General features: G+C 43.3%; 1 protein-coding gene across 1 annotated transcript; it reads left to right on the top strand.

Moving 5' to 3' along the window:
- Window positions 1–1349: 1349 nt before the first annotated feature.
- Window positions 1350–24147, top strand: Itm2b (integral membrane protein 2B). The gene is made up of 6 exons (XM_021181633.3): window positions 1350–1651; window positions 18408–18536; window positions 20280–20486; window positions 20949–21059; window positions 21876–22026; window positions 23416–24147. The coding sequence occupies exons 1-6, from the start codon at window positions 1535–1537 to the stop codon at window positions 23499–23501; spliced, it is 801 nt and encodes a 266-aa protein (XP_021037292.1). The 5' UTR covers window positions 1350–1534; the 3' UTR covers window positions 23502–24147.
- The last annotated feature ends 407 nt before the right edge of the window (window positions 24148–24554 follow it).

Raw genomic sequence — 24554 nt, 5'->3', positions numbered from 1 at the left:
CCTCTGCTTACTTTTTTTTTTTCTCTATTTATAAAACAATCCACCCCCTCACCTTCTCTTTCATGGAATGGAGTCCTATTCAATCCCAGAGGCAAAAATAGAAATATGGGAATGGAGAGACGGCTCGGCGGTTACAAGCATTTGTTGCTCTTCCAGAAGACCCAAGGCTTGGTTCCCAGCAACCGCATGGCGGTTCTCAACCATTTGTAACCCCAGTTCCAGGGGACTTGACTCATTTTTCTGACTTCCTTAGGCACAGGTACATGTAGGCAAAAATAAATAAATAAATAATTCATAGGCATAAAAATTAAATATTTAAAAATAAAAAGAAATAAAGACAATTCCCTCCTTGAGTAGAGCCAGGGGCTCAAGAACTCCAGTCTCAGCTGCTGTCTTCAAGGTTGGCCTAGGCCAGAGCTGACACAGCAGAATCCTTCTGGCCAACAGACATTCCTGTAGGTGGACAAGGAGAAGATATGGAGAAGGTTACAGGATCAGTCATTTGACCAAAGGACCATCTGGGGACACGGCTGTAAACCCAGTAAGTGTGTGGCCAATGTCTTCTGTCAGCCAGAAGCAAAACCTCTTCAAAAAAGGAGAATTTTTTTATTTTGAAGAAAAATAAGAACTTGTCCTAAGTGCGTTGTCACAAATCACAGATTGGCCTAAAGCAAATATGGTTTTCTTGTTTTGTTTTGTTTTGTTTTGGCTTGCTTTTACAAATGAGCTCGGTTGGTACATTTTGTTTTACCAGTGCAGAATTTTAGGAATACAAATGGATGAAGAGGGTTCCTGGTCATTGGCTTGAGACTAGGCCAGGCAGGAACTGACCTCTGAGGGAGGAAGAAAAGACCAGCTTAGTCAACCAGGCAACACCTTAGGGTGAGGTCTGTGGGAGATAAGTCAGATCACCAGGACACTAGGACACAGTGCTTCAAATATTCCTATGCTCTACTAAGTCGCTTACTAATAAATGATTAAACGGAGCTTTTGGGTTTGTTTATTTTTCAATTCCATGGCCTTTGGGCTCACAATCAAAGAGAATTTGGTGCTACCAGAAGTTAACTTATCCTACGTAGCCAACCGACAGAGTTCACCCCATTTTCTTATCAACCTGCAACACTGGGCCCCGGAGGAGAACTAGTTGGAAGCAAATTCAGAACCGGAAAATCCAGGCAGCCCAGAGGGGCAACAAGTCCTAGCTCAACCAGGCGCGCCCTCCACAAAGCCTGGCCAGATTCCCGCTGAGTCCGGGGTGTGGGGGAACCAGGGAGGGTCTGGCGTGAAGCCAGGCCCCGCCCACTCAAGGCCCCGCCCCAAGGCCCCGCCCCTCCGGGCCCCGCCCCGCGCCCGCGCCCCAGCTGCGAGGCCGGAAACCGCGCTGCACTGAGCCGCTGCTGCTGTAGCGCAGTTCGCTCCTCCGCTGCTGAGTCGTGCCCTGAGCTCGGCCGACGAGGCTGCCTTCGCAGCCGGGATCTTGCCAGCCGCGACCCCAGCCTTCGCCGACGCCGCCTAGGGAGCCCCAGGCCGCACCATGGTGAAGGTGACGTTCAACTCGGCGTTGGCCCAGAAGGAGGCCAAGAAGGACGATCCCAAGAGCAGCGAGGAGGCGCTCATCGTCCCTCCGGATGCCGTGGCGGTGGATTGCAAGGTCCTGGCTGGGGTCGCGGGCGGGGTCCCCTTGGCGGGGACGGTTTCCCGGACGGTCCTCCGTTCCCGGGTACCGTTGTGTGTGTTTGTGTGTGTGTGTGTGTGTGCAGCGGGCGGGGCGGGGTCCTGGCCCCTGGCGACCCCCGAGGGGACAGTTGCACAGGTGTACGAGGTCCCGCGGCTTTGCACTTGGCTTGGTAGCCCGGGAACCTGCAGCGACAGGCACCACCACCACCGAGTTTGGCACTTTTCTTCCAGTATAAATACTGTGCCTAAAATGGCTGACATCATAACAAGCCTAAACCTCTGTTGTTTCCTACTTTCGTTTCTAGGCTGAACAGCACTTGGACTAAGTCCAGCAACTGTAAGCATCTTAATTTTTTAAAAGCCCTTTTCTTTTACAAACTCCCTTGCCTACAAATGGCCTTCGGTGTTGGCAGGTGAACACCTTGGGGTCTGGAGAGAGGAGAAGACAACAGTATACTGGGAGTAGTTTCTGGCTGGTGATTTTATTATTGTAACAAATATCCCAGGTGAAAGTAATTGTTATTGTGGCTGTTCCCGTGTAACCCAACAGTTGACTCTTATCAGCCTCTTTGTGGGTACTTCTGAATAAGTGAAACTGGAACCAAAACATAGGAATTTGCTCCCATCCCTACAAAATTCACCTTTGTTTTACCACATCCCCCATTAGCACTGAGTGACGCTGTCACTGGATTCAATTTTTAAAAGTGATGTACAGTAATATTCTTTTAAATATAAATATAATTGTTTCCTAAGTTTTCTTTTTGCCTCTTTAGGGCTTCTGACATTTGATACCTATGGATACTAACAGCGGGTGCTGCGTCGTTTTTCACTAACACTTTTAATACCTATTGTCACTTGGGTAATTTTAGTTTTGACTTAAAATCAGTCGTTTGTGTCCATGGTACAAGTAGTAAGGAGAGTTTTTGGTTTTGGTTTTGTTTGTTTGTTTTTTAGTGATCTAATGAAAATTACTGTAAAGAAACAGGCTACTAATACCCTACAAAATTTTGGGGTCTATAATAGCAGTCTGGGCTGTTTGGACATGTTTTCTGGAAACGTTCCAGCTAAAAGCAAACATCATGTTGATTTTTTTTAAATGACTGTCTTCCCCTGAGATGAAACGAGAGAGCTGATTCCCTAAAAGGATTAAGGGTTCTGGTTTTAGTATTGTTTTCCTGGACCTAGTACAAACACTCTTGGACTTGAAAACATGTTTCGAATTCACAGGTAAAAATTGTCATAGCAGATTATCATATCTCTTTTGTCCGGATGCACATTTTCATCTAGAATAGACCCATAGTCAAGAACCCAGTCACAACTCCATATCAGTATTCTTGTTTGTGGAGATAGCTTGAGTCTCCTCAAGCCCAGATAGGCCTTGAACTCTGCCCTTCCTTCATTTTCCTCCCCAAGTACTGGGATTACAGGTGTGCACAGCCATGCCCAGCTTCAAATACACATTCTCACTGATATTATATAGGTATATGGTCTTTAAATTCTAAAACTATAACTCCTCCCACACTAAGCAAGCATCAGTGAAGTCATTTCTCTGTTTTTTATTCAAGGGTTGTAAAGGTTTCAAACTCTAAGACAAACGTCAGAATTCACTTTGCAGGGGAGCTTTGAATCAGTCTTGCCATCTATGAAGTAGCAGTCTTATTTTTGAGCTCTTAAGGATTTTTTTCATATGCTCACCATAATTTAATTTCAGAGTTACTGTCTATAACTGTATACTTTGCTTTTATTTCTGAATTTCTCTGATTTCTCTATCCAAAGGAAGATACTTCGATTAAACAGGGAGGGCTTGTGTTCTTCTATAGCCACACAGAAGTCACAGCTAAATTGGTTTGGTTAATACAGAGAGAGAGAGAGAGAGAGAGAGAGAGAGAGAGAGAGAGAGAGAGAGAGAGAGAGAGAGAGAATGAATGAATTCTTTTTCCAGCTATAAGCTGGAAGCCTTTTCTCAGTGGGGACAGTATCTCTACAATGGGAGTAGGTGGCATAAAGGAAAAGCCTGCTTGCCACCGAGAGAACTGATCTCATCCCAGAGCTGCGGAGTGATTACATAATGTTCTGATGTTCCTTTGGGCTGCACTGTGTGGCAACCACCTTGTCCGACCGCCCGGGCTGGGAACAGAATTAGCCTTAATGTGTTCTGCCTGGGGCATTTCCTCTGGTCAAGAGGACCAAGCTGGTTTGAGAACTCGGAAAGAAAGCCTTTTTAGCACTTTTACACAGTAGCCATGGACCTGTTTGTACAGCCTGTGCTTGAGGAGTGCCCCGTGGGTATCTGTAAGAATTCTGCTGTCTCCTGTCAGGGGCTTATGTAACATACATACACAGGACCATTTACACCGCTGTCTTCTGCTGCTGTCTCCTACCCTGCATGAGACCCTTCTGGAAGCAGCCCCACAGCTCCGTCACAGTTTCCAACTACTCTCTGCGTTAGCTGTCTGTTCCAGCAGCTATTTCTTTTGATTACATTATCCCAGCTAGTTTGCATTATTTTTTTTTTCGTCCACATTTTTCAGTTGACAGTCTTTATCTTCTCAGACCCATCCTGATTGACACGTGGCCTTTAGCGGGACAGATGCAGCAAAGAATCATAGTATCGTGATCTGTGTGACAAAGGTCAGTTTGAAGTGATAAGGATATACTATGGTACAGACAGCAGTCCTTGATTTTTGTGTTCAGAGCTTTCTTTGAACCTTGGGAAAGTATGTGTGCAAATACTGCAATAGAAGCCCTAAGTATGTCCAGTGTAACTGCTTGACTTTATTTTATTTTAAATTATTTTTTTTGGGGGGGGGTCAAAATTCAAGCGTCAAACCAGATGGTCTATCAGTTTAAAAATTATATGAAGATGCTAGGATTATATAAATTACAGTTTTACAACAATTAAAGTTGTTGTTTTGGGCTTTTGAGACAAGGTCTCTCTTAGCCCAGGCTGGTCTTGAACTTGCAACAAAGCTGATGATGACCTTGAACTCCAGATCCTCTGGTCTTCTGAGTGCTAAGATTATAGTCCACCACACCCAGCTAACAATTCTATTGTTTTAATTGTGGGGAAAAAAACAAGTCCTCCTCTTCTCAAGCGGACAGCTTCCTTTCTTTTTTTCTGTGTTTAATCCCTCCCTTGAGTCCTGCATGGAGTCAGAGGCCAAAGAAAAGGGAACCAAGCAGAAGGGAGGATTATATAATCCAGCCAATGTTCAGTTGTGCTTACCTCACTGTGGAGCAGGGAATCAGCAACAACCCGTGCTGCAGTCCCTGCTTCTCACCCCTTCCTTAAGTCTGTGACCTTGCAGAGCAGAGGAAACAGGCAGCATGGGCACTGGGTGACAAACACATTCTGCATCGTCACAGGATGGCTCTGTGTATCCCAGTTTGTGCTTTCTGCTTTTTCGATATTTCCATAGTCAGGACTGACTGGTTTGATCATCTGGACTTCAGTTTGTAATGGTGTTTTTTGCGGCCTTAGGGGGTTAGAGGAAGAACATAAAATGGATGACTAGACAGTCAGTGAGACATGTTGATCTCTACTGGGGGACTGGGAGCTTGGCTCTTTTTAATCAGAGTGCATCTCATTGCCTATTATCGTAATTTATGTTTATAGACACTGGCTGTAAATGTTTATTATAGAGTAGACTTGGCTATCCCAGAATTTAGTGTAGACCAGGCTAGCTTGGAAAGTGCAGTAATCCTCCTGCCTTCTGCCTCTTGGTGCTGGGACAAGCATGTGCCACCATGCCGGGCTGGAGCCAGAAAAACTTTCACATTTGTTAGATCTTGACCTCTGTAGAGGATATGGATGTCTGAAGTGAGGTTTTATGCTGGGAGACAGATAAGTACTTCTGCATATCTCTGGTGGGACACTCTGTTTTTTGAGGGTGGGTAACGTTGCATATTGTCATTGTCATTGGTTGGAGGACAAGTTAGCTGCCAGGATGACAGTCCCCAGGTGGGCAAGGCCAGTTATTGCCCTTAGCATATTCATAAACTTCTAAGAACTCCGGGAGTTCAACTGGACCACCTAAGAGTTCTATGTGGATAGCAGTATATATATTTTTCTTAAATCAGAAACACGAAAACTCATTTATGATAAAGGTATGCTTAGTGCACCCAGTAGTCAACGTACCAAGCGTTTATTATATGTTGCAAAAGCCTGACGTGTGTCAGTGCCCAGAGAAGAATATAGGAAACAGTTTTTGGAGACATTTGGGTTCCATCAAACCATAACCCAAACACTTGAAGTGACTTCAGAAACTGCGTTCTTCCTCAGGAATGAGATGCCCCCCGAATTCATGTTTTGCCTGCAGCCCCTTGGATCTCGTTGTATGACATCGTGTTAGTAAAGATCATCCCGGACAAAGAAATGGGTCAAAATACAGGTGCTCACTTTTAACTGGCAAGTGTTCCACTTTTGTGGTCCTGGGAATTGAACCCAGGGCCTTGTCCATGCTAGAAGAGGGTTTTACACTCGCTCGCCCTGAGCTACTTCTCCAGCCCTAAATATGTCATTTACTTAGAGCTTGGGGACTGAAGGAGGAGTTAGGGACTTTCCCACCAGAGGATTCAGGCCGTAGCTGCTCCCTGTGAAGATAAAGGAAGATTTTAGACTCTGAATGTCTCAGAGAATGGGGACACTGGGCTGTGCTTGTGATTCCTCAGTTCCTGTGTACAGCTAGGTCGCCCAGGCCCTTACTCTGTCTGCATGGAGTTTCACAGTGCTAGTCTTTTATGGGATAGATAGCTGAAAGTTCAGGCTTTAGGATTACATTGCAGAAGTGACCCTAAGGACATCGTTCCCAAACCGAATCCCATTACTTGGTGTGTTAACTTTAAAAATTACGAAAATAAAAACCATTTTTTAAAAAGCCCTCTCTCCTTAATTATGGTTTTTTACTTTCTTCTGTGTTTAGGATCCATATTCTTTCAAGCTTTCAGCTTATGACATGTTACTAATAATTGAATGAAAGAAAAAATTTTTAAGAATTGCTGAATTTTAGTCCTTACATTGAGTTGAGGGGGATAAAAAAAGCTATGAAGTGTTTCAGTAGTTGTCCTGCTTTAGGGCAAATTGGATTGATAATTTTTATTTCCAAACGAGAAATTTTAAATTGAGCTATTAAAAAAAATTATTAGTGGGGGAATGAATCTCCTAACTTTGAACTTAACTGTCTTTATTGTCTAATGCTTACAGATTTCCTGGAGTGACTCATGACGTGGTGTTAATATGAATATGACTGAAGAGAGGTTAATAGTGAAATAACACCCATGGTTGGTTCATTAATGCTAGCAACTTAAGTACCTAGTTTGTTTTTGAGAAGCTGACCCTGTGCATGGCATTAGAACCTCTTTTGTTTTTTTTGAGATAGGGATCCATTTGTTTGTTTGGGCTTTACTTTATTGTCTAGGCTGGTCTAGGATTAGAGCTATCCTCCTGCCTCAAGACTGAAAAAGTGCTGAGATGACAGACCTGAGCAATTGCTCCTAGCTGGAAATTTACCACTTTTAAAATTTGAAATACTTGCGTAAACAGTTTTGTTTATATAATAAGTATTCAGCCAGGTAGTTGGATTCCATATCTTAAGGGATAAGCTTTGTTGGATTTTTAATATTCAAAGTTTTAAGTTTCTTGGGGCTTACTTGTTTTTATTTATTTTTGAGACAAGGTCACACTGTGTCTCGGCTGCTCTGTAACTGACTGGATAGACCGGCTGACCTCAGAACTCAGGAGTCCATGAGTGTGAAGACGGCAGATACAAGTTTTCACACCTGCCTCTGAATCTTTAACTTTTAGTGTCAGATTATTTTTGGAAATTGATTTTGTTTTTCGTAATGAGTATAAAGCATAAATCTTAATATTTTGTATTAAATATGATCGCAACATTTAATTTAAAAGTTTTTGAGACAGGGTCTCACTCTGTAACCTAGGCTGAACTGGGACTGTGTAACTCCACTGGCCTGGAGCTCATTGCAATCTCCTGCCTCGACTTCCTGGGTGAGTTGGCTTCAGGCTTGAGCCATTGTACCTGGTTAAAATTAATTACTGCAAAAAGCAAACAGACCATTTTATTTCTTTTGCTCTTTCATTCTCTCCACTTGTTTTCTGAGGCAGAGATTTGCTTGGTAACCCAGGCTAGCTTGAAATTTACTAGGTAGACCAGATGGCCTCAAACCCGTGGCATTCCTCCTCCTCCCTCTGGGTCTCTAAGTCCTAGTACTGAACGCACGTCATGCACCACCATGCCTAGCCAAAAAGGCAATTCTCATTGTTAATTACATTGCTTAGATCGCCGCCGTATCCAAAGATCCCTGTTAAACTAGGGAAGGTGAGTTTGAGAGACAGCCTGCTTAGGTCATTGTTACTCATTTAGTGTTTCATTTAGTGCTTCTACTTTTTGGCTGGTGTATAAAGTCCCCAGTCCCATCAGTTTTAGTTAGAAGAGGGTGAGCCATGTCAAACATCATGGCAAACTGCTTCTCTTATACCCAAGAATATGAATTGATGAAGCTGGAGTTTTTGCATATTTAGTCAAGTTAGATTTTCTTTGGTTTTCGTTTAAAAGAAATGAGGCACACTCTTTGTACCCTAATGCTGGTACTGGTTATTTCTTGGTCACGGGGCCCATATAGTAAGCCCATGCTCTACCACTGGGCTACTCCACATAATACCCTGTAATACTGCAGCTTTAAAGGCAAATCATTAGATTCATATACTAATTTAGCTAGAAACACTAATGGCTTGAGGTGGACCAACATTTTATAATCTCCTTTCATGTAGAACGCAAGCTAGCGAAGTCTGGCTTCTGTGTTCAGGTGTGATGTAATGCTTGGCTTTCTGTGGCACAGGAACTAGGAATGATGCCTACATTTTCTAATGATCAGAGGAAAGAGAATGAAAAAGTGATATTCCTCCTTTTTATCCAGTACCCTCAATTAAGGGGGCTAGTGATAACAGTTTGCACATCAATTCAGTTAGTGATGGAAACTTGAACCTTGCCTTCATCTCTCAAGTGCTGTGTTGACTAAATCACCTCAGGTCTCTGCATCCGTTTCCATGAGCAGCACAGCGAATATAGGCCTCAGAAGCCACACCCCTCACCCCTGCCAGTCATTCCTGCTTTGGAATATTATGTCTGTGATACTGTTCTGTATGCACCAGCTCATGTCATTTGTAGAACAGTATTTAACACTTTCCTTGTTCCAAAGTCCTTCGACATAAAAACCATCAGGGTTTTAAAATGTGTACTTCTCCAGTACATATTAGGGACCAATAGAATTAATTTAGTTTTAAGATGTAAATAGCCTGCAGTGTCTTAGTAGAATACACTTTTAGAGGCTGTAGTGCAGTTATGCACACAAAAAAATGTATGCTCTTGAGTGACAGATCATTTTACATGTATGTACCTGAACTAACACCACACAGTCCACGTGGAAAGAATTTTGCCACCAACTGGGAAAATTACTTATTTTCCTTTACAACATGCCTTCTCTCCTTAGAGACAGACACTATTCTAGTGCAAGTGTCTCTCCTCTCCCTAGAGGCATAGTCTAATGTCAGTGTCCTTAAATTAATCACAAGCAATTATGTTCACTTGTAGTCTCTTATTACAGCGTGGCCACCAGGCCACTCTGGCTTGCGGCTTTGCTGAGCAGAGTGTATCTATATGGGAGAAACACTGCTTGGCTTTACGTGATCTGAACTCCACAGTTCTCTGAACCAGGGAGTCCTAAACATTTTGGGCCCAAAGCGTCTTGAGTCAAAGTTAAACAATTGTTCATAAACTCAAGGAGGTTTTGCATTCTGCAGGTTTTCTATAAGGTGATGCTATGTTAGAAAGAAGGCAGACTACTCACACTCCTAACACAAACAGCTGGTCTGTGAGTCAGGAGCATGGCCAAACAACTCAGTTGAGAAGGAACTCACCCAGAGTTGTGCAGTGTTTAAGGAACCGTTTGACAGAAGTCAGCTGGAGTCTGCACAGCCATGTTGTCGGTTAAGATGTCACGAGTTCAGCTGGTGGAGACTGCGCTGCCCACCACAGAGAATGAAAGTGAGAGCAGTGTCCTAGCCCTATAAGGAAACTATCAGGACTGTGGGGACTTCAGGGGAGAGGACCTCCGTGCCACATCTGGGTGACAGTGTCCAGAAATACTTGCTTATACTGCTGCTTTGTAGTATTCCCAAATGTTTATTTTTAACTCTTGTACTGTTTTAATATTACCCATTGATAGTATCCTTATGAAAGATGGATATAGTTATGCACGTACATGTGTGTTTTTTCACTACACACATAATCTAGTCTCGGTATACATAGTAACTTTTTTGCTAAAGTGATAGCCACTGCTTTTGCGGTTCTTGACAAGTCGTGTTTACCCCAGAATAATGTGTGTGCTTGCACTGCACTTTCTTGTATAAAACCCTTTTCTTTTGTCTGGATTTGATCATCGTTTCTTGGAGCTTGGGGGAATGTGGCATAATTTTCTGTGGGTTTTTTTTTTTTTTTTTTGTTGGTCATCTTCTGTCAGTAGTCTAATCGCCCTTCTGTATCTTCGCTTATCAGAGAATCAGTCAGTCCTTCTGAGTTGTGTTTGCTTTTGTGCATTTGATCTGCTTTAGAAAAAGAAAAAAGTCTGTGATCAAAACTTTTGTAAAAGTCTTGCATAACTGAGTGCACTGATCCCTCCCTCCCTCCCCCTCCCTCCCCCTCCCCCCCCCTCCCAACACAGTCTCTTTCTGTAGCCTAGAGTGATGGAGTCCAGGCTTGCCCTATGTTCACACTACTCATCCTGTCTCCGCTTCCTGAGCGCTGGGATTGCAGGCATGCATGCACCCAGCTAATCCTCGCAGTCCATTAGTATGGAGTTCTACCTCAGCTGTGGTACCTGGATACTATACCTCGGCTCCTGCTCTGCTGCCTGCACTGTCTTCCTTGCTTTATGCTTGCTCTCCATCTGCAGAAGCTTGAGGCTTTCTCCCCATGCTCTGCCGTCTTCCCCTCTCTGAGACTGTCGATAGCCTCTGCTGTCGACCGTGTCTGTTCTGTGGGGCCGCAGGGCCATTTGCTTTCCCTTTACCGTTACCTCATTGAGTTTTCAGAAGATAAACATTAGCTGAAAATCAATATTTGGACTTTCAACTCCACCTTCACCAAAGCTTTTGAAAGTTTAATTAGAATATTCCCTGTGCACTAACAATAGGCCTAATGATAATTAATAATGGATAATAATGGAAACTGTCTGGATTATTGGCACTAATTTAAGACCTGACAAGATGACCTAGAAACAATGAGCCACCATTCTCTAATCTCCTCTCCAAAGAGCCAAGACCGCCTACTTCATGAGTAACTTGGAAGGCAGCTCACTGCCCGCTTTGGGGTTTTGCTTTTGCCTTTACTGCTCTGAGTTTTACTCTTCAGTGAATCCTTTTCATTTTTCCTTTTCTTTCCTGTCTTGTCAGTGTCTTGTGGTGTGGCCCTGGTTTGACTTGACTAGGACTTGCTGTGTAGCCCAGGCTGGCCCTGAACTTGCAGCGATCCTTCTGCCTCTGCTCCGTCAGTACTAAGAATTACAGGTGTTTACCATGCTTAACTGTTCATTTATATCTTGGCTTTTCAAGATTTACTTTAAAATGCGCATGTTGGCAGCCTGAATATTCAGTTACAGTTTTGCCTCGTGTGTGTATATGATTTCAGTACATTTTCATAACACTGTCCCATATAATTTGATGAACAGTAGAGAAATGTCCTATGAATCTGACAGCATGTTAAAAAAAAAAGTCACCTCTGTTTTCACAAGGAGATTTTATCCCTCCATCCGAGAGCCAGAAGCGTGGTAGGACAAGGAACCAAGACCAACCAATCAGATCGTTTGTTCCTAAAGAGTTCCTAAAAAGAGTTGTTCTTAGTAACATTCAGATTCTGGTGGGAGGCAAGCCCGGCTACTGCCAGCTGCTTGCTCCTTGTAGAGACTGGACCTGTTAACAGCAGGTAAAACTTGTATGCAATGCTGCTTACAGAGCTCTTGTCATTTCTCCTTGCTTCATACGCTGTTGTTGGTAAAGCTCTAGAAAGCATAGAATGAGTGAGTGCTACAAAACCGGTGGTCATCTCTGAACCATGGCCAAAGGAGGAGATCTTAAACTGCAGAAAAGGAATCGATTTTTAAGTTACTCATAAATTAATATTTAATAGCATTTTACTTTGCATCAGATACTCTGCCTTTCCCTGATGATACAGAATTGACTGATATGCTTCAGCAGTAAATGCATTGATTTTTACAGCCACACCCAGTCTCTTCTTTTTCACTCTGACCTGCTTATTTAATCTAGGCATGCGCTCATTTTGTAAGATGCTAGCAGTTTGGTTCAGGTTTTATAGATTTCTCAAAATGTTATGCAATACCTTAGACTGCTGTTTTTCTTCCTGCACCGCTGCTTGTATGTTGTAGAGTTTGTTAAGCAAGAAAATGTGCATGCAGAGTGGTATTGTTAGCACCAGCAGTGCCTCTGCGAGCTCTCCTTCATTGCCCCTTTTGTAAATATAGACGAACTGGGTTACTCCCCCATCGGCGTGCTCCTTGTGCTTCCTAATTTCAGCTCAATACTAACTTCCTTGGCAGAGGCTGCTGTGAACTGTGGCCCTGACATGCAAAGAGCAGCTTTCTTCTCCTCTCAGCGCATGCCCAGCTCAGGGAACTTGCTTCCTGTTTATGTGTCAAAGGTAATATTCCTATGTGGACCTTGTTAGCAATTGAGACATGACAGTCCTGTTTGGAAAGGAAGCAGAATTTATATCCTGGAATGAAGAAGAAAGAAGGCAGACATTTGCTGTCCTGAACAAGTCTATTAACTTGCCAGCCTGAGGTTCTGTTTCACCTACACCTCTTGGTTCTGGATGCTTTTGATGGTGGGGAGATCATGAGACCTGTTTTTATTCTTTTGGTGTTCCTGTCCTGAGAAAAGTAGCCTGCTGTTGAAGCCAGGTGAGCGGAGCATCTCCCGTTCAGCTAAGACTGAGAGCTCTGCAGGCTGTACATATCCCGTCATCCTAAGTACCTGATACCAAGAGGAAAAAGAGAAGTGTCCTCCAAGTTCCTCTTTTTTCATACTTAATGGCGACTTTTACTATTTACCTTAGAAAATAGTTTCCATTAATCTGGGAAAGATAGTTAGTGGTACTCAGTAAAAGTGTTTGTGAGCATAGGAGTTAAGACATATGCAGTGAATACCTTACAATGTACCACTTCCTGGAGACCGTTCACAGGGGACTGCCCATGAAGAGCCTTGTGATGATAACCTGTAAAGGAAAGCTGCCCTCGGGGCTGTAGAACTGTCCCGGCAGAGAGCACAGTGTAACCCGGAGTAAGCAAGAGGTGTTGCAGTGACTCCGAGCCCTGAGCACAGCAGCCACGCTCTCCATGCCGAGCCGCACACCCCCACCTCTATCTCCTGATTTGAAAAAAAAATTATTTGTTTTGCTTTGCATACAAGGAAATGCCAAAATCTTTTTTTTTTTCTTTAAGCAGAGCAAACATAGATTTATTACAGAAAAGTGAGGAAGGAATTTGCAAGACCTTGGCAGGACTCCAAGGGAAGACTATCCCCCAAATCTCCAAGGGACAGCCTTTGGATTGTTTCATACCCCGTCAATATTTACCTATATTAGTCTAACATAATTAATATATGATTCTAAGTAAATCTATTTCTGAAGGTTCCATTGTACATGCTATTTTGAATTAACAATATTTTAAAAAATTGTTTTTTTTGTTCTTAATTTTATACCTAGTATTTTTATGCCATGGTTTTCCCATCCCCAAACTGTCTCTGTTTGGAACTTCATTCATTCATTCATTCATTCATTCATTCATTCATTCATACAGGATCTACTGTACTCCAGCTGGCCTTTAATCCACTGTGCAGCTGAGGGTGACCTTGAACTTGTGCTCCTTCTGGCCCTGCATCCTCAGGGCTAAGCTCACGGGTGTGCCAACTGCAGCTGGTTTTCCGCAGGTGGGACTGAAGCCCAAAGCCTAAGGCCTCACGTATGCTGGCCAAGCTGCTTACCCACTGGCTGCATCCCTAGCCCTGAATCTGTCATTTCTAATACTTGACATATTTTTCTCTTTAGTAACATGGCCTCTAAGACACCACTGTTGCTTTTGCTGTGAAATTCAAAACATTACATTTGGAGAACTTTAGAAAAAACATCTCATAAAACAACTCCGTGATCCATTTATTATGTAAATAAGGTTCAAATAGAAGCAGCAAAGGATGTGAAGTATTTGTTACTTTGAAACTGAGTAATAAAAGAATTTTTAAACCTTACATTTTATATGAGCTATGTTAATGAAGCCCATCTATTGAAGCCTCTCAGGGAACTGACTGAGGTGACCTCATTTATAACGAATGGAAGTAAAATGCAGTTAAGTTCATTTTGCTTAAGATACAGTTAAATAATCTTGTCTTATTGTCTGATAAGGTTACCAGAACACAAGAGAGCGATTCCGCTGCACCGTGGCTGTGTATCAGAGACTGAGCCTGAGTGGTTGTGTCCTCGGAGTACTTACTCTGCACGCTGCATCTCCAGTATTCTTTTTTATTTTATGTCTTTAACTTAAGCTGGCTGGGCTGCCTGCTAACTGCAGCCCTCCTGCTTTGGACCACCAGCCAGACCCTGAAAGCCACTTCTTTCTCTGCTCTCGAGTGTAGGAGTAGGCCAGGGTGTGCTTTTAATAAACTGGGCTAAAATCTTGACTTTGAGGAAGAATAAGAAGATGATAATTGTGTGGGGCCTGCGGGAGTTGTAAGCACAGTTAAGGCGCAGCGGTTGGAGAGCCGTGCAGGGAGGAGGTTTCTGTGCCTCCAGTTAAATCAGGACAAGGAAGGGACAGACCCGTCCTTTTAAAAGCAGACTTGGAGTTTAGTAAGAGATTTGAAATGCAGACTTTAAGCACTAGGGTTAAGAGAAAGAAAACACTCCTGAGAATGTGGGGGTGGGCTTTTCCTCTTTAGGTTATAACATGTTTGAAGCACACACAAAATGCAGGACCACTGCTGCTTTGTTTTCAAAATACGAATGTGACAAATGGCAATTTCCTTATCAGTTAATAAATATTTGGGTTGGTTTTACTTTGGAACAAGTTTGAATGACTCTATGAATAATTTTTTTTCTCTTTTGAAGCAGGTTCTCATGTAACCTAGGCATTCTTTAAAAACATTTTAGGTAGGAAGGATTACTCTGAACTTATTAAAGTGTTTATTGAATTTCACACGTATGTATGTGTGTGTGCCTGAGAAGGCGTGTGTACCACATACGGATCCTGTTCGATCCCCAGGAACCTGATGTGTGTGCTGGGGATGGAACCCAGGCTCCCCGGCGGGAGCCACAAGGCTCTTAAGCACTGAGTCACCTCTCTGGCCCAACCTTGTTAGTCCTTTCAACACTTCTGCCCAGATGCTGAGATTATAGACTTAGGCCACCCTGCCCAAGGACAGGTGAGGTCTAATCACAGTTGAGCGTTAGTAGAATTGACCTTGTTAGGTTTCCCACAGTTTTCTTTTTCTCACCCTGTGCCTATTGACAGCTGTTTACTGTCTGGGATGTCAAGTGCAACATCAAGGAGGGTCAGACTCGCATCTTTGCCCCCCTGACTGGAAAGGCTGTGGTGTGAGTTTTAGTAAACCAACAGGTACAAGGTTTGCTCTAGAGCTCCATGCCCCAACACTTTTATTAATATTATTTTTAGTTTTTGACACTGTAGTCCTGACTGAACTGAAACTTACCTTAGCCTAGGTTGGCCTTGAATCTGTGGCAATTCTCCTGCCTCAGCCACCACACGGGGCTTAATAACAACCTTTATCTTGAATGAATGTGCTTTATCCTTGCTCTGTGACTCAGCTTGTGATGGGGCCATCGTGCCTGTCACACCTGTGTTAGGTCATAAACTGCTGACGGTTAGAAGCAAGGTCTGTTCACACTTGACTTTGGTACGGGACCTTGCCCAGCGTGTTCCACGACACTGGCCTTAACAGTGCGGGGTTAAGTGCAGTTCCCGCCTTTGCCAGGTTGCCAGCTCGTTGCAGATCCTATGTGACTGTGTCGTCCCCCTCCATTATCTTTCTGGCTGCTGATACAACTTTTGTGAATCACGAAAACTTAAACTCTTTCTTCGTTCTGCCGTCAAGTATCTGCATGTTAACTAAGCCCCAAGAGTGGTTTAGAGTTTCTAGGAATGCAGAGTGAACACGCATAAACAGGAACCCTCTAGCCTAGGAGCAAGAGATAAGATCGCTACATGAATGTCTAATGCAAGAAAGCAAGTGACTAATAGCAATATAGAGGAAAGAGAGCAGACTTTAAAGACGTCAGCTCTTAGGAGGCTCCCAGTGGTTTGTCAACTCAAGGTCTATAATTTAGATACTGAAATAGACTCTTGTTTATTCCTTTATTCTCGAGCCATGTTTCAGGTGCAGAGTCACTGGCTGCCCTTTGAATAAGTGTTCCAAAGCGAAGTTCTTTAACAAATTGGTCTCCTCTGTTGTCCTGGAAAATGACTTTTTAAAATAACTTACAAATTCAACTCCATACCAAGGCCCTTTGTGGCCTGTTCCAGTTCTCTCTCCCTAGGATCCCTCCCACCATACCGAACCCCCAGCTGCAGTGTGGTATATTCTGCCTTCATGATTTTATTTGTTCTTTACCTTTTACATCGTTTGCTGGAACACTGTCTTCTGCCTGGCAGTGTGCGTTCGCCCGGTGTCCTTCCATGCCCTGTTCTCTCCCTGGGAAGTCTCTCCCTTAATCCATCCTGTCTCACTCTGCATTTTTTCTGTCAGAGCCCACGTTCATGTTGTTTTGTGCTTCATTAGATAAGAAAGGGGTTTTATATGAAAGATAAGGCCGGCCAAGAGCTTCCTGTGTAGTCTAGGCTAACCTCCAACTCACAGCAGTCACTAGCCGAAGCCCCCCACTTCACCCCCAAGTGCTATGATTCTACATACGCACAACCTGCTTGGCCCTTTTTGTATATTTATTATCCGCAGTGATCCAGCCTATCTTTTCCTTGGCAAAGTCTGTATTCCTGGTGCCCAGGGCAACTGTTTAAACACATTCGATGTGTAATTTATTCTCAAACTCACTGTTTGTTACATAGTTAAAATGATAAATCAAAAATGAAAAAGTCTGAGAACTCGCTGTCCATGTAACCGTGAGGCTGCATATTCTTTGTCTGTGTCCACCCATGGTCCGTAGCCACTGATTTATGGACTCACAGGAGGGAGCCTGGCAGGTAGGGCTGGGTTGGTGCACACTTGGCTGTCTGAACAGCTGGTAGCAAATGCTGAGAGCAACTGTTTGCATCTGTCATTCCATCCCCCACCCTTGTCCCCACTCTGAGAGTAGTTATGCTAGGACACTTTCCCTCTCCTGTGATGTTTTTGTCAGGCAAGCTCAAGCAGGCCCATGTGTTTGGGTCTATAAAATATTACCACACGTGAGATTCTTAGAACTTCTCACTAATAGGACTTCTGATGAATTCTTCCCCATTCACTCCCATTCCACGCTTTAGTAGATACATTGATCTAAACATCCACACACCATCCCTGATGAGAGCTGCCTCAAATGTAGTCCTTGCCAAATCATTTGGCCTGAGCGTTACATTGAATATTATTTATTATTCTGCATGATTGTGTGTTTAAAATTAAAGCTTCCAACCCCATAAATGTAATGGCCTATGCCAGTAATCATAGCAGGTGAGAGGCAGAGGCAGGAGGATTGCTACAAGTTTGGGGTCAGCCTGAGCTACATGGTGTGAAAACCTCTCTCTAAAAAACAATGGGGTGTGTCTGTCTAACATTGTTCTTGTTGGCTACAGGACTTGGAATTGGACGTCGCCCATCAGTACTCAGACACGATCTCTTATCATAGAAAAGAAGTGTAGAATGTAGTTGCCATTCCTAAGTGACTCATCCCTAAGCCGTAGCTGCTCCCTGGGCTGTGCACTGTCTCACCGTGGTTTTCCTCCTCATTCACCAGCCGTTCTGTCTCGATGACTGACGCCCTATAATGTCCACAGTTCATACTGGGTTTCAGTTTTATTTCTTAAAAAGAAAATGAAAGAAAGCCATTATCAAACCGAGATTCGGGTAGGGTGGAATTACAGAATTAATTATACCGACATACCTTTGTCCTGATTTTTAGATTCTCTTTGTCCAAAGAACTTCAGTGTCCTATCTTTTGTTAGTGTTGTGTTAGTTTTTCCCATAGATTGTTAAGGAATGGTTTTATATCTGGAATAAAATAGATAAACTACCTGTAAAGGCTAACTGTCTTCTAAGTGATCCAATTAGGAAATCCCCTGGATGTGTGAAACAGCCTCACAAACTGAGGGACCAAGGTCATGTTGTTGCCTTTTCTGAATTTCAAATGTTAGAACATGGCACCAAAAGTCGAGTATGGAAAATACAAACTGTGGCTTGTATTAGCGCTCCGGACACTGTTAGTCGGCAGACTATTGAGAGAGAGAAGGCTTCTGCCTAGAGGTCTCTCTGGGGACCAGTGTCCATGCCTGGCATGGAGGTGGGGGTGAGTCTTGGTGCCCCGGTCCTCATTCCGTGCTTAGTTTTGATTAGAGCCTTCATACCTTTCTTTGATCTTCATCTTCATAGATAACCCCAAGCCTTCTGTTACTCTGTTTCTGATGTGGCTGTTGTGTTTCCATTCCAGGACCCAGGTGATGTGGTTCCAGTTGGACAGAGGAGAGCGTGGTGTTGGTGCATGTGTTTTGGACTGGCCTTCATGCTTGCTGGTGTCATCCTCGGAGGGGCATACCTGTACAAGTATTTTGCCCTTCAGGTAAGTAGGAATAAGTAGGAAAATATATTTAAGATTTTCTAATACGTTTATTTACTTACTTATAGGGGAAGGGACATGGCCAGAGGACATTTGAGGAGCTGGTTGTCTCCTGTTACCGTGTGGATCCTAGAGATTGGATTCAGATCATTAGGCTTAGGAGCTAGTACCGGCTACCCACTGAACAGTCTTGCCAGTTTTGCAGAATGTTTTTTTGGGGGGAGCCTGAATTTTTTTCCTCTTTCTGTGAATTAGAATGTGGTCCCTGCCTTGCTCTAAGCATGTACTTTCTGTCTGTAGCCAGGTGACCATGTTTGGGCATGGATGGTTTCTCAAAATGGACTTTATTTTTCCCACCGCAGTTACTAGTAAAGAGGTACATCAGAATTGCCACTTGTGTGAATATGTCAGCTACAATGTTGACAGGTCATCCCTGGACAGCCAGTTGAGGCTACTACCTGACAGCCCTTGCTGTGTCTAAGAGCTGGGTGACTTGCAGAGATGACGACGTCACTTTTGGTGAAAGCGACCTGTAGCTTAGTGTTTAGAGTGCACTCAATGTGTTAAGACATTGATTGCACTTAATTATGACTTACGATATCATCTCCCCAAACCCACTCTGCTGACAACGTCAGATGTTTTAATGTTTTCAAGTAGGGAGAAAGGCTTCGAAGCCAGATTTCAAAACTAATTTTGAAGTCTTCCTCCAGAGTTTATATGAAGTCCATGCTCACTTTTAGTCTTAGTCAAGATAAAGGCATACTGATTTTTTTAGAATAGACTTATGTAGGCAAGTCTGACATCAACCTTTGATCCTGCCTTTGACTCATGTGCTAAGTGTGTGCCACCACCACTCCTATGTGTATCTTTCTAAATGTAGTATTTTGTTTTATAAGACACCTAAGGTACAGAAAAAATAATCTGTGGGCTGGAGCTATAGCTCAGCGGTGAAGAGCACTGGCTACTCTTCCAAAGGACTCGGGTCCAATTCCCAGCAGCCACACAGCAGCTCACAACTGTCTGTAATTCCATTTCTAGGGATCTGACACACAGTCGTAGTGCAGCCAGAACACTAATGTGTATAAAATAAAATAATAATAATTTACAGTTCCACTGCCAAAGATAACATTTGGCATCAAAATGTTTTGTTACATGCCCTCAGTCTCTATATACAGATACTTTAAAAATATTTTATACATACATTTATTTACCTATTTCTGTGAGTGGGCACACTCCCTCAGTACCACATAAACTGGGTGTAGTCGCTCTCACCTGCTAGAAGCAGAAGGATTGAAAGTTTAAGGTTATCCTTGGCTATATATATAGCAAGGTACAGGGCAGCTTGGACTACTTGAAACCCTGTCTGGAAAGAAAGGCAAACACTGCTTCTGACTGTGTTCTGTGGGAAACTGCCTACAGGTGGGAGCAGGGCTCCGTGTTTCTTCATATTTCCCTAACACCAGATAGCTTTCGTATTCTGTTCTTATCTACCACAGAGAGTAGGGAGGGAATCAGCGGCCTTTCTCCTCCTGAAAAGCTTTTTTTTTTTTTTTTTAAAGACAACTTCAGAACCTGATAAAGAATGTGCTAGCTCTGTAATTAAACTGTCTGACGTGTCATCTGGAAAGTAAGAGTTTGTAAGCAAAATACTATTTAGGTAGGGGTGGCAGTTGAAGTAAGGCTTACATTTAAAAACCTGTCTCCCGTGTGCGGGATTGCTGAAATACAGTGTTTTCAACTCCACAGCCAGATGATGTGTACTACTGTGGACTAAAGTACATCAAAGATGACGTCATCCTGAACGAGCCTTCTGCGGATGCCCCAGCTGCTCGCTACCAGACAATTGAAGAGAACATTAAGATCTTTGAGGAAGACGCAGTGGAATTCATCAGTGTGCCTGTACCAGAGTTTGCGGACAGCGATCCTGCCAACATTGTGCATGACTTCAACAAGGTGAGCCAGTTCCAGGATTGGGAAAAGAGCTCAGGGTCTCTAGTAGGAGTTTTACAGTTTTAATTTTAGTAGTTGCTGAATTCTTCAGTTTAGGGTTTAGTTTGCACTTGAGAGAGAAGGGAGGGAAGAGTTGGAAACTGCAAGTGTGCGTCTCCTTCCAGCACTGGGGAGGCTGAGACTATAGGATGCACAAGTTTGAGGCCAGCATGGTCTACGTAGTTAAGTACTTACTGTCTCAAATGAGATAAACAAAAATAGACTTAGGTCCCTTTCCCCGAGGCTCGGCCTTCTCAGGCCTCGCTGCCTATGCCTCGTCTGCTGATCCCACCAAGTTCTTGATTTGTGAAACTTCAAGTGATTTATAAGTTCTAAAGCTAGCCCACCTTGTGGATACGATTCTTAGCAGCCCAGTCTGTGCATCGCAGGCCTGCTCACCTGTCTGAGACATATTCTTCTTTCCAGAAACTCACTGCTTATTTGGACCTTAACCTGGACAAGTGCTACGTGATTCCTCTGAACACTTCCATCGTTATGCCGCCCAAAAACCTGTTGGAGCTCCTTATTAACATCAAGGTACCGAGTGTTTGCTGTTTCTAATTAACAGTCTCTTAACATTCTTGGAGCTCACTCTTCTGGAGTGTAGCCAAGGGAATTACCAAAAAAAGTACTGAAACTTGTGTGTTGTTTTCTTTTTATCTATAGTGCTTTAAATTTTATAAATAACATCTTTTAAAAACATTCAAAATTGGGCTGGAGAGATAGCTCAGCAGTAAAAGCTCTTGCCTGACATCGTGTGCTCCGTCCATTAATCCCACAGTGGAAGGGGAGAACTAAGCCCAGGAAGTCAGCCTCTGCCATCCATGCTCAGCCCTATACATACTGTGCACTTGCACACACACACACACATACACACTATACATACACATTATACATGCACACTATACATGCACACACCACACACACACACATGCTATACACACACACACATACATAGTAATAAATAAAATGGAAAGTTTTTAAGTGTTAAAATTTTCTCACATTTAAATTTTCCTAAAGCACTAGAAAATAACTATTAACCAGCTACTTAATTCCAGTGCCTCTGAGTTGGGCATGGCTGTATTGTAACAAAACCGTACGTATTGCTAGGCATAGTGACCCATGCCTATCGTCATTCCTGGGAGGCTGAGGAGAAACAACCGGCTAAGTCTGGGAACTGAAGACCAGCTTGGGCGAAAAAGCGAGATTCCAATTCAAAAACCAAGACTACATTTATAAAAGCAGCCAGTTAAATATCCATAAATCCTCTTTTAAAAGCGTCACCAAAGAGTTTTGTCTGCCTTTCGCTCAGTGCACATTGAGAAAGCTCCATGTCACATCTTTCTCCCACAGGCCGGGACCTACCTGCCTCAGTCCTACCTTATCCATGAGCACATGGTGATCACCGACCGCATCGAGAACGTGGACAACCTGGGCTTCTTCATCTACCGACTGTGTCACGACAAGGAGACCTACAAACTGCAGCGCCGGGAAACCATTAGAGGTAAGGAGAGTCAGAATTCCCATGACGCTTGGGTGAGAATGTAAAGGGAACCTGTGTCATGCTTGGTTAGTTTTTCCAAGATTTAGAATCATGGAAATCCCAAACCCTCTCTCTTCAGATAGAAACCATCAGTCAGCAGGAAATGCCATTGCTTTGGGACACACACCCACCCCTCAGTTTGCATGTAGAAGAGTCAGGTTTGACTTTTCATCCTCACTGTGGCTGGGCCACAGGAGAGAAGAGGTCTTTCAGCCTCACGCTTGGACTCTTTGGGAATCTGAGTTCTCACAGGTCCCGTCACCTTGTGGATCATGCTGAGGCTAGTCACAGCCAGGTGACTTAGGAAGACCTATAAGTGAGGAGACTGGAGCCCTGACATGACCTAGGCAGCTCTACCGTCACTAAATCTTGTTTTCCCCCTGAGCAGTAAGAATAGCAGCATGTGCCCACTATAAATGCAACGCAGAAGTGTGTGTGACCGAACACATCATCCAGTGCCATCCATCGGTGACGCCACAGCCTGGCTTGTGTGGGATTGTGTCACCCAGCAGAAGTGCTTCTTTCCTGGTCTTTGCCAATACTTGTAATGACATTGTTCTCACCTCAGGCTGCTGAGTCATCTGAAACCTACCACTTGATGTCTTACATTTAAGTCATGATCTTGCCTCATAATTTTCTAAAACCAATTTGATAGAACAAAGTTTGTCTCTCCTGGTGTGCAGTTCTGCAAGCACACACGGGCATGGGACTCCACCGTATGTAACTAGAATATTTCCCAAACCTTGGAGCTCATGTGTCTTAGGGTTTCCGTGGCTGCAACAAAACACCATGGCCAAAAAAGCAAGTTGGAGAGGAAAGGGTTTATTCAGCTTATACTTCTACATTGCTGTTCATCAACAAAGGAGGTCGGGACAGGAACTCAAACAAAGAAGGAACCTGGAGGCAGGAGCAGGTGCAGGGACCATGAAGGAGTGCTGTTTACTGTCCCCATGGCTTGCTCAGCCTGCTTTCTTATAGAACTCAGAACCACCAGCCCAGGGATGGCACCACCCACAATAGGCTGGGCCCTCCCACAGCAATCACTAATTAAGAAGATGCCCTACAGGTGAATCTTATGAAGGCATTTTCTGAATTAAGGTTCCTTCCTTGCAGATGACTCTAGTTTGTGTATCAAGTTGACTAGGCAGCACATCTGTCTGTTAACCCTTTGTAAAGCACTGTTACCAGTTGCTAGGATATATGAAAAGGTCCAGTGGAGCACGAATTTCAAATTATGGGATGGATATAGAGGAGTGGCATGCTTCTCTATGTCTAGAGAGTAACTGTGAGTATTTGTTACTAAACAAGTTAAAACAGAACCAAAACCAGCCCCCTTTCCTTTCCCAACAGGTATTCAGAAGCGGGAAGCCAGTAACTGTTTCACCATTCGGCATTTTGAGAACAAATTTGCTGTGGAGACTTTAATTTGTTCTTGAGAAGTCAAGAAAAACCGTGGGGAGGAATTCAATGCCACAGCATACCCTGCCCCTTTGTATTTTGTGCAGTGATTGTTTTTTAAAATCTTCTTTTCATGTAAGTAGCAAACAGGGCTTCACTGTCTCTTCATCTCAATAACTCAATTAAAAACCATTATCTTAAAAAAAGAAAACAAAACCTTTCTTTTTTCTAAGTGTGGTGTCTTTGATGTTTGAATTAGCAAATGTGCAGGTTCCTAGATAAGATTCGCTTCTCCATAGAGCTTACCTACTAGGAAGAATCTAAATTGCTTGGAAATCACTAATCTGGATTTTTGTGTTAATTCTGCACTTCCATGAGGGAAGGATGCCTAAAGAATAGTCATTCGCGTATGTTAAAGGGACCACAGTGACTTGCTTGTAGATGCTAGCCCTGCTACCTAGTCTGTTAGCATTTGAAGTCACCTTCTCATACTACTTTAATTAAAATGTGCCGTATCTTCAATGTTGCTTTAACTACTTTAGAGGATTTCAGCCTTGATGTTTTAATATCCTAGGCCTCTGCTGTAATAAGATTTTAGACAAATGTTTGGAATTTAAGAACAACTCATGTTACTAATTTGTATAGCCCATATCTGTGGAATGGAATATAAACGTCACAAAGCCATGCGATGAGAGTGTGCGTTGTTTTTCCCATAGGATAAAACCAAAGAAGTAATGTGGGTCTCCATACTTTAAGGTAATCCACATACATAAAAAAATGAAACTATTTTATAAAGTCTAGTTCTCTACATGCAGTTATAAAAATCAGCTTTTTTTAAAAAATAAAATCAGCCATTAATTACTAAATCAGATTTCTTGTGGATGCTGTTTCAGTGACACCGAGGGCAAACTTGACCAACGCTGCTTGACAGGAAGTGGCCCTTGTCATTCAGCGGACGGTTATCATTGAAGCTAAGATGTGGATCTAAGTGGTGGCTCTCAGTCTGTTCTGGTTTTTATTTCAGACACGATCGCACTGTGCTGTTGTAACTAATAATCTCTAGGGCCCAGCCTCTCGTAGCAGGGAGATAG

Source organism: Mus caroli, unplaced genomic scaffold, assembly GCF_978045245.1.
Source record: "Mus caroli unplaced genomic scaffold, Mus_caroli_1 scaffold_12, whole genome shotgun sequence".
Classification (NCBI taxonomy): domain Eukaryota; kingdom Metazoa; phylum Chordata; class Mammalia; order Rodentia; family Muridae; genus Mus; species Mus caroli.
The sequence above is the reverse complement of the archived record's forward strand: the minus strand, read 5'-3'. Positions and strand labels throughout refer to the sequence as shown.